Below are 9,179 nucleotides of genomic sequence, written 5' to 3' on the forward strand. Positions count from 1 at the left end.
CCTTCACGTTCTTCCCTTTTAGAAACATTCATGAAGCCACACATTCTTCACAAAAACACAGAAGTTGTTGGAAAAAAAAACTTTCACCACAACCTACACAGCTGCTTCAGTGTTAGGCAGCAGATAAAAGACGTGTTGGTCGATTGCATGGAAATAAAAAGGAGTAGAACGTACATTCCCGCCCAAATCAACGTAGCAGGATGTGTGTGTGTGTGTGTGTGTGCGTGTGCGTGTGCGTGTGCCATGCGACCGTTGTCGCAGGATAACTTCTGTATAAACTAAACAGACTTTCTGAGGTTTCACGGTAACGATACGAAGCACAGAAAGCCAACTTAGTGCTTCATCAACACTCTTGTCACAGCGTAAGAAAGCACATCATACACACTCTGTAACCAGTGTAGCATTAAAGCATGGTGGAATTAGCAAGCTCGCAAGCTAGTTAACTAGCCTACAGCAAGCTAGTTAGCCAGCTAGCAGCAATGCTGGGTCCAACGGTTCGTCCGCCTCACCCCTCATCGCTCCGGAGAAGGATTAGCTAGATAGCTCACCAGCGTACAGCTGGCTAGTGAGCTTGTTAGCTATTTCCATCATGCTCCGATGCTATACTGGTTAAATGAGCCAAACAATAGGCTGGTGGCCAACAGCAGCACTGGGTCTAACTGTCCCACTGCCTCACTCCCTATCACTCCGGATAAGAACAAGCTAACAAGTTAACTAGCCAGCTAAACACTTTATGGCTGACTACTAACGACGATCGCCATTTTGTTTTTATACCAGTCAAACAACCACAGGAAAACAGCCCACGGTCCGTTCTACTCCTATTTTATTTCAATGCAGCTTCACTGTCCTCTGGCCTCACTGCTAGTGTTGGAAACAGGTGGTAACCATCTTAACATACATCAGCTGTACACTCTTCTTCTCAGCCAGTTAGGTTTGATAGTCGCCACTAACTTCCCCATTAAACACATGAAAGCTTCAGACCAACTGAAGAAGACATCCAGCATTTTCACATCAAATGTTATAACAGCAGGAAGTTTGAGGGAAGAGTCCGTTTGGCGAGTCCTGAAACAGATGGTTGTGCAAGTACAGCAACTTTTCTACCATTACTACGGATTAAACTTCACTTCCTGCACAGACAGGAAGTTGGAGGGAGGAACACTGTGTCCATAGAGGAATATCATACAAATGGAAACTCTGGAGGAGGAGAGGAAGATGAAGAAAAGATGATTGTTGAGGAGAGAGGAAACTGGTGGGTTAATGAAAACTAATGAAGGAAGAGAAACCGTAAAAAAAGAGGAGATAATGGATTGATAGATAAAGAGGGACCAGTGACTCTAGCTTGAGATGGACAAGATGGCCGACGTGTCTTTAGCCTTGTCGAAGAAGATGGACGTCTCATTGGCTGCCTTCAGTTTGACCTGGGCGGAGCTTGGCGAGCCTTGGGCTCTGGTTGGCTGACACTCCTGACAGCAGCAGCAGCAGCAGTCCATGAAGGCCTGACCGAGAGCCTGAAACACGACGACACGCAGGTCAGTGATCAAACAACAACGGTACCGTTAGCTTCTCAATGCTAGCTAATGCTATGTTCAAACTACGAGCGTCAAAGCTACAAAACAGCTCAGCTTGTCCAGCGACATTGGCGCGTTGACGTAGTTTCTTTGTTAATTAGCACTGGGAACATGTTGACGATCTCACCAACACACCTTAGTACCACAGACTGAATATAAGAAGTGGACGTCTTCATGGTGACGTCTCTCGTTGGTTTGTGGATGTTTTGAAGCCTCTAGTTCGCCGTTTTGTCCGTCACCATCTTGTTTGTTTTGCAACCAGTGAACAGGAAGTGACCATATCTGGACTGAGGAGGAGTGATGTAGAGACGCCGTATACGTCTCTGGTAGAGACCTGTCAATCACCGTGTAGCCCCGCCCTAAAGCATCCCCTGCTTTATGGTCTGTGTGACTCTAAATGGACCATAATGTACTAAATGAACATCATGCTGTATTGAAGAAGACTTGAAACTAGAGATTGAGACCATAAACTCATGTTTACAATGTTTACTGAGGTAATAAATCAAGAGAGAAGTAGAGTCATTTTCTCATAGACTTCTATACAACCAGAGGAGTCGCCCCCTGGTGGACACTAGAGAGAATGCAGCTTTAACACACCACCAGAGAAGGATTCGTGACGTTTCCTGACCTACCTTGCACAGACACAGCAACAGCACTGGCGTCACCGACGACTTGAAGAACAACAGGAAGTGATGCAGCAGCACCAGCATGGCGGCCGTGTCCTCGGAGACGCTGATGTGCGTGTAGGCCAGCGTGATGTTGCAGACGTGCTCGGGCAGAGCGCAGACGCCATAAACCACCGCCAGCGCCAGCAGCGTGCAGTTCAGCTGCCGCTCCACCGCCTGGTGCTGCTGCCGCTTCTGATTGGAGGAGCGGTCGTCGTGGTTACGCTGCTTCTGGGCGGAGCTTGAGTCGCTGTTGACGTTGCGGGTGGCCATTTGACAGAGGACGGTGAAGAGGATGGGGAGGCAGAAGTAGCAGCCGAAACACCACCACATCCGTCCCTGAAGCAGAGGACGGTAATCTGATTACTTTACCACGAATACTTTGTACTTTCTGGTTCTGTGTTGTACTTGTTGAACATGAAGTAATCTGACATAGAGTTGAACTTCCATATTTAGGAGCTATGGTTGAAATTATTTTCACAACTTTTTACAAAGTCAACAGTGAGTTTTCACGCTCAAACTCACAATAACTACTTTAACGTGCACACGATATTCTGGTTTCATCATTATTCCAGAAACAATATTCCTACTAAGCTGTTGACATGGATAATGAAAATGAATATTCCACTAACGATCCCGTTAACATGCATCCATGAACAATCTGATTACGGTTCAGAGTTCTCAGCCTCCCTCTCTCGTTGGCGTGATATTTGGGAATTTTCTAAAAACCTGTTTGTGTTTAAAAGCTTCGTGTCCTACATCTCTCCTTACAGAGCCGACTGTAAACAAGCACTTCAACATATTTCTATAACCTAAAACGACTAATTTACCTCAGAGAGTTTTACAGAAGAAAGAATGATCCTAAAACATGAGGAGTGTCAACACATCACACGTTTTCATCTGAAAATGATCCATTCACAATAAGATTATATTTATGTGACCATATAAAGTTCACAACATTATCATATTTACAATAGTAACACTGGAATATTAGTGTTCATGTAGACGTAGTCAGCAGCTGTGATTCCATTCAGTCGTCACACACATTTTATCAAACACTTGAAATGCGCTAAAAATAGAAATGTGACTGTAAAGCGTTTCCATTAACTGGTTTCAAGCAAATAAATGATGGTAGTTTGGTCAGAAGTCAACGTTAGAGGCAACTCTTCACTCTTGTCTGTAATCTACCAATAAAGAGAGTAGAAGAAGAAGAAGTCGAGGATGTGAACCAGAAACAAATCATCGAGAGAAACATGGAGAGAGACGTTCACTTTGAATAGTTCTTAATGTCTCATGTTGTCTGGACACAAGGACAATATCAATATATATAAAGAAAGACTTTAATTAGACGGATGGATAGATCAGAAACACAAGCAGTCCGACGATCCAGATCATCTAAACCACTTCAATCTCAGAGTGAACTTAGTTTCACATGAAGGCTGAGGCAGGAAGTGGATTCAAAACCCAGGATCTGAGTTTTAATAGAGATTTAATAGAGATTCAACAGAGATTCAATAGAGATTTAATAGAGATTTAATAGAGTTTTAATAGAGTTTTAATAGAGATTTAACAGAGATTTAATAGAGATTCAACAGAGATTTAATAGAGATTTAACAGAGATTTAATAGAGATTTAATAGAGATTTAATAGAGATTTAACAGAGATTTAATAGAGATTTAATAGAGATTTAACAGAGATTTAATAGAGATTTAATAGAGATTTAATAGAGATTTAACAGAGATTTAACAGAGATTTAACTGAGATTTAATAGAGATTTAACAGAGATTTAATAGAGATTTAACAGAGATTTAACAGAGATTTAACAGAGATTTAACAGAGATTTAATAGATATTTAAGAGATTTAACAAAGATTTCATAGAGATTTAACAGAGATTTAATAGAGATTTAAGAGATTTAACAGATTTAACAAAGATTTAATTGAGATTTAACAGAGATTTAATAGAGATTTAACAGAGATTTAACAGAGATTTAATAGAGATTTAACAGAGATTTAATAGAGATTTAACAGAGATTTAATAGAGATTTAATAGAGATTTAACAGATTTAATAGAGATTTAATAGAGATTTAATAGAGATTTAACAGAGATTTGATAGAGATTTAATAGAGTTTTAACAGAGATTTAATAGAGATTTAACAGAGAGTTAAAAGAGATTTAACAGAGATTTAACAGAGATTTAATAGAGATTTAACAGAGATTTAACAGAGCTTTAACAGAGATTTAATAGAGATTTAATAGAGATTTAACAGATATTTAATAGAGATTTAACAGAGATTTAACAGAGATTTAATAGAGATTTAACAGAGATTTAATAGAGATTTAACAGAGATTTAATAGAGATTCAACAGAGATTCAACAGAGATTTAATAGAGATTTAATAAAGATTTAATAGAGATTTAATAGAGAGTTAAAAGAGATTTAACAGAGATTTAATAGAGATTCAACAGAGATTCAACAGAGATTCAACAGAGATTTAATAGAGATTTAACAGAGATTTAATAGAGATTTAACAGATTTAATAGAGATTTAATAGAGATTTAATAGAGATTTAACAGAGATTTAATAGATATTTAACAGAGATTTAATAGAGATTTAATTGAGATTTAATAGAGATTTAACAGAGATTTAACAGAGATTTAATAGAGATTTAATAGAGGTTCATTCATATCTTCCCGTCGGGCTGCGTCCTCACCTGGTGATACCTGAGCAGCAGGGAGTGGAGGGAGTCGGGCAGGTAGAGGGACAGAGGGGAGGATGGGGTGACGGTGCAGGAGTCCACCAGACGACCCGTGGACGGGGACACGGCCCGGCTTAGCTGCCACAGGAAGATCTCGGGGCTGGACAGTGTCAGAGCACCAAACCACACCAGCAGCAGCTTCAGCAGCACCGCACCACAGCGCTCCACCCGCCGGGCCTTCAGCGGGGACGAGGAGGGGGAAGAGGAGGAAGAAGAGGAGGAGGAAGAGGAGGAGGAAGAGGAGGTGGCGGCGAGGAACCGGTCGATGCCCAGAGCGCACAGAGTGAAGGAGGTGATGCCCAGAGACACGGCCTGCAGAGGGACGAAGGACGTCAGAGAGTTTTATCAAAGTAGGAGACCTTTGTTTCAAACTGAAAAGAAATATTCCATATGTGTTGAAATATTTCATTTCAGAACTACAAGAAGCATGTGAACTTGGTCAGCTTCACGGTGCTTTCAGGACCATTGGAGTGCTAACTGGTGTTAGCATTAGCATCAGGTAGCTTTATCCCCTCCGTTGGCATCTACAGGCATGTTAAGTTAAGACTCGCTATGTTCATGGTGGAGGTGTATAAAGAGGAAACAGGATGTAATGTGGTCCAACTTTGCAACACACACAAGTTCATCTTGTTGTTTTTATGAAAATCATCTTGGGGAAGCAATAAATTGAGAAGTTTATTTAACTTGGATGTTGCTTGATCGTCACGTTAACTTACATGGTATAAAATGTCACATCTCTGCACGAAGGATTTTTTAGAAATGGCTTCCGTGAGCGAATAAGACGAGTTTGTCCAGCAGGCGGTCCTGATTTAAAGAGCTACAGTAGTAAACTATTTAACATGTAAAGGTCATTCCTCGAAGTTCAACATCAGCACAGAAACATCTTTATAAATATAATTTTCTAATTCAGACCAAAAGTTCCAAGTTCAGTATTTTTTCCTGTAAAAGTTCTCCAGTGATCACATGATCGGATCTCACCTCTCCACATTTCTATGCAACTAAACACAAACATCATTTCTGTTTTTGCACAGATCAAATGTGATGTGATGAGAGACAGAAATGCACTTCCTGTTTCAGGTCTACAGGAAATTAAAAGGAGAAGAAGAAACTAGTTTTTGTTTTTTTAATAATTTCCAGCAGACCAGAAATAGGAGGCCGGTTAAAAACAACAACACGTTAAGTCTTTGCAAACACAGACATGACATTCATGAAGTGATATCTGATCATGTGATCAGCGGAGATGCATGTTTTATATATATATATATATATATATATATATATATATATATATATATATATATATATATATATATATATTAGTGCTGGGCAACGATTAAAATATTTAATCGCAATTAATCTAATTTTTATGGCAAAGGTCAATAATGAATTCAAAAGTAGTGTATTGCGCACTTTTATTTTAAAAGTACTGCTATATGAACAAAAGGGCAATAACATTTGGTTCACGAGATGCAGGTAGCATGTTTTATACTTAATGTGAATATAATTCATACTTTGTTGGCATCTTTTTCTGAAAACCGGATGTTCGTCTGAAGAAACCGGATGTTGTCTCACGTTAATCTTTCCGCTAACTTTCAAAGTCCTTCGCTGGCTCCCGATCTGTGCCGTTTAAATGCGTTTACCGTGAATTTCAGCATATAGGTGCACTAACATTACTGACTATAGGATGTTTGCTGGCTTTTATCCCACTGTTCTTGTCATCCTCTTGTTGTTATGTATATGTATTGTCTCTTGTCTTTCAATAAAAAAAAAAAAAATTTAAAAAAACATAATAACTTAAAAAAATGCGTTAACGCGAGATAAAAATTGATGAATGCGTTAACGCGAAATTAACGCGTTAACTTGCCCAGCACTAATATATATATATATATATATATATATATATATATGTGTGTTTTCATTTATTTAAAAAAAGGTCGAACAATTTCCTAAAAATGGCCAGAAACCCAGTGCTTCTGAAATTACAAGTAATGGGCAACGATTAACATTTTTAATCGCATGGTTATTTTAACTAAATGATGCTTATTATACATATTCCAAACAAAACACTTTAAAAACTCTAAAACAATCATTTAAATGAATCGTTTATTTTTTGCGTTCTTTGGTATTGTGGTCAGACACATATGCAATGCTGATTACCGTAATATGTGTGGTATTTGTTATAAATGTACGTTGGTACATAGAGGGTGATAAGAAGCTGTACCTGGAGGGACTTAGGACCCAGGGGAATGTAGGTGAAGCATGGAACCTGTAGTCAGTACCTTGGCAATAACCTGCATGAGGAAGTTATGCTAATAAAGAGTTGCAGTTAAGAGCAGTTTGTTCTCTCGTGCTTATATGTTCATTTAAAAACACCACAATATGTGTTTTGATATTGTCACGTTTGATCCTGTAATGAGACGATCGTGCGTGTGTGTGTGTGACACAGGAGGGGCCGACGGTTCCGGACCGGCCGTGTCACCGGGGCATAATAATACATTTTAAAAAACTGCGTTAACGCGCGATAGAATAATTGTCTGCGTTAATTAATGAATGCGTTAACGCGATAATAACGCACTAACTTGCCCAGCACTAGAAATTACATAAGACAATAAGTCATGATTATGTTTACATACCACAAGTCTTTAATCCTTTTAATCGTTTTAATGAATCCTTAAATTACAAATCTACAAACTTGACGTAACCATTTTATGAGACTTCGTGAGTAAAGAGTCTAAATGAACCACGATGGATAAATTATCTCTGTTTCCAACATCAAGAAGGAACTTCTTCTGCTAAATTAAATATAATTTATGTTAATTTAATGGCCGTGTGTTTCGGTCCTTTAGCTGTTGTCTGTTAACATGAAGACATTTCCACACACTCACACTGGGAAACACCCAGTTCTTTGACTTGAAGGTGCTAGTGATGCTGATAATGGTAGTGTGGTGATGACGTGATCTCTAATGACCTCCTGACCTTTAAAACAAACGTTTCACCTGTGTGCAAAATCATTAAAGCACAACAAACAGTTCATCACAGAGATGAACATCTTCAGGCTCCCCAGAGGATGAACCCTTTCTGTTTCCTGAGGAGCTACCAGGACGAATCACATCAACACATTTAAAGTATTTATACCACAAAAACACAAAAATCACTCTCAGCCAATCTCACTGACTTCCTCTCCCCCCTCCGACTTCCACACAAGCTCCACCCACCTCCATATACGGCACCATACGGCAGGTGATGTCGCCCAGGATCCTCCTATGGGAGAGCTGGTTGAGGACCACCACGGGGAGGCAGAGCACCAGCACCAGGAAGTCCCAGAACGCCATGCTGGCCAGCAGGTAGTTCCAGGCGGACCTCATGTAGTAGTTGTTCCAGACGACACACATGACCGCCATGTTTCCCACCACGCCCACCGCCAGCACCAGGCCGCCCAGGAAGAGGACCGCGTAGGCCGAGTACGAGCTCTCCACCAACGGGTAGAAGGGGTTGAAGAGTCCCGGAGGGTCGCGGTCGGAGCTGGAGGCGTTTCCGTGGAGATTGGCGCCATCGCCGCTCCCTGCTCCTACTTTAGTGCCGTTGTCGAACTCAGTGGCCTGCGGCGCTGTCACCGAGTCGTTCTCGAAGGACTGGCTGAAGGTGGACTGTTGCTCCTCCTCGTCGGCTCCGTGGGCCAGGCGGCGGCGGTTCCTGTCCACGTCCAGATCCAGCATCTCGGGGAGGGGTCTGCTCTGGTTGGGGGCGTCCCCGGTCCCGAGCTGCTTGGTGACCCAAAGGGGTTCCAATTTGACGGGGGAGGACGGCTGGTCGAGTGCGTCACTCTGACCATCGTGTTGGCCGACGCCCTTTGCGTCCGTGAACAGCAGCGGCAGGTTCAGACACAACCACAGACCGACAGACGGGACCATGATGAAGACTTTAACGTGAAGAAGACGGCAGATTCAAATCAGAACCGCTCAGGATTGGTTGTTTTCCTGCTTAATTGTACAGAATTTGGTGCTGAGCTTCAATCAAATTCCAGAAAATGTTTCCAAAAAAGTCCCAAAACTAGAAAACAAAACAACCAACCTGATGATGCCAAAACTCTCCGAAACCTTTCAGTGAGATGTAGGTTTGATTCAGAGCTCCTGGAAAGTGACGAAAAGACAATTCCAGGAAAATGTTGGTTTAATTCTGCAAAAGTTTC

At 41.1% G+C, this 9,179-nt stretch overlaps 1 protein-coding gene across 1 annotated transcript; it reads right to left on the minus strand.

The window, feature by feature from the left end:
- Positions 1–1,334: 1,334 nt before the first annotated feature.
- Positions 1,335–8,901, minus strand: LOC142932510 (G-protein coupled receptor 37-like 1). Its single transcript, XM_076076389.1, has 4 exons — positions 8,206–8,901; positions 4,946–5,302; positions 2,201–2,572; positions 1,335–1,508 (listed from the first exon to the last, which is right to left on the minus strand). The coding sequence occupies exons 1-4, from the start codon at positions 8,899–8,901 to the stop codon at positions 1,335–1,337; spliced, it is 1,599 nt and encodes a 532-aa protein (XP_075932504.1).
- Between the last annotated feature and the right edge of the window lie 278 nt (positions 8,902–9,179).

Source organism: Anarhichas minor, unplaced genomic scaffold (genome assembly GCF_050575085.1).
Source record: "Anarhichas minor isolate MPS153535 unplaced genomic scaffold, ASM5057508v1 ptg000056l, whole genome shotgun sequence".
Classification (NCBI taxonomy): domain Eukaryota; kingdom Metazoa; phylum Chordata; class Actinopteri; order Perciformes; family Anarhichadidae; genus Anarhichas; species Anarhichas minor.

Bases quoted from the DNA above. Each gene is read 5' to 3' on its own strand.
- LOC142932510 (XM_076076389.1), bottom strand. From the start codon at position 8,901: ATGGTCCCGTCTGTCGGTCTGTGGTTGTGTCTGAACCTGCCGCTGCTG. The intron at 2,573-4,945 runs GTGAGGACGCAG...CCTCTGCTTCAG, and splicing joins TGCTGCTCAGGTATCACCAG to GGACGGATGTGGTGGTGTTT. The intron at 1,509-2,200 runs GTAGGTCAGGAA...GTCGTGTTTCAG, and splicing joins TGTTGCTGTGTCTGTGCAAG to GCTCTCGGTCAGGCCTTCAT.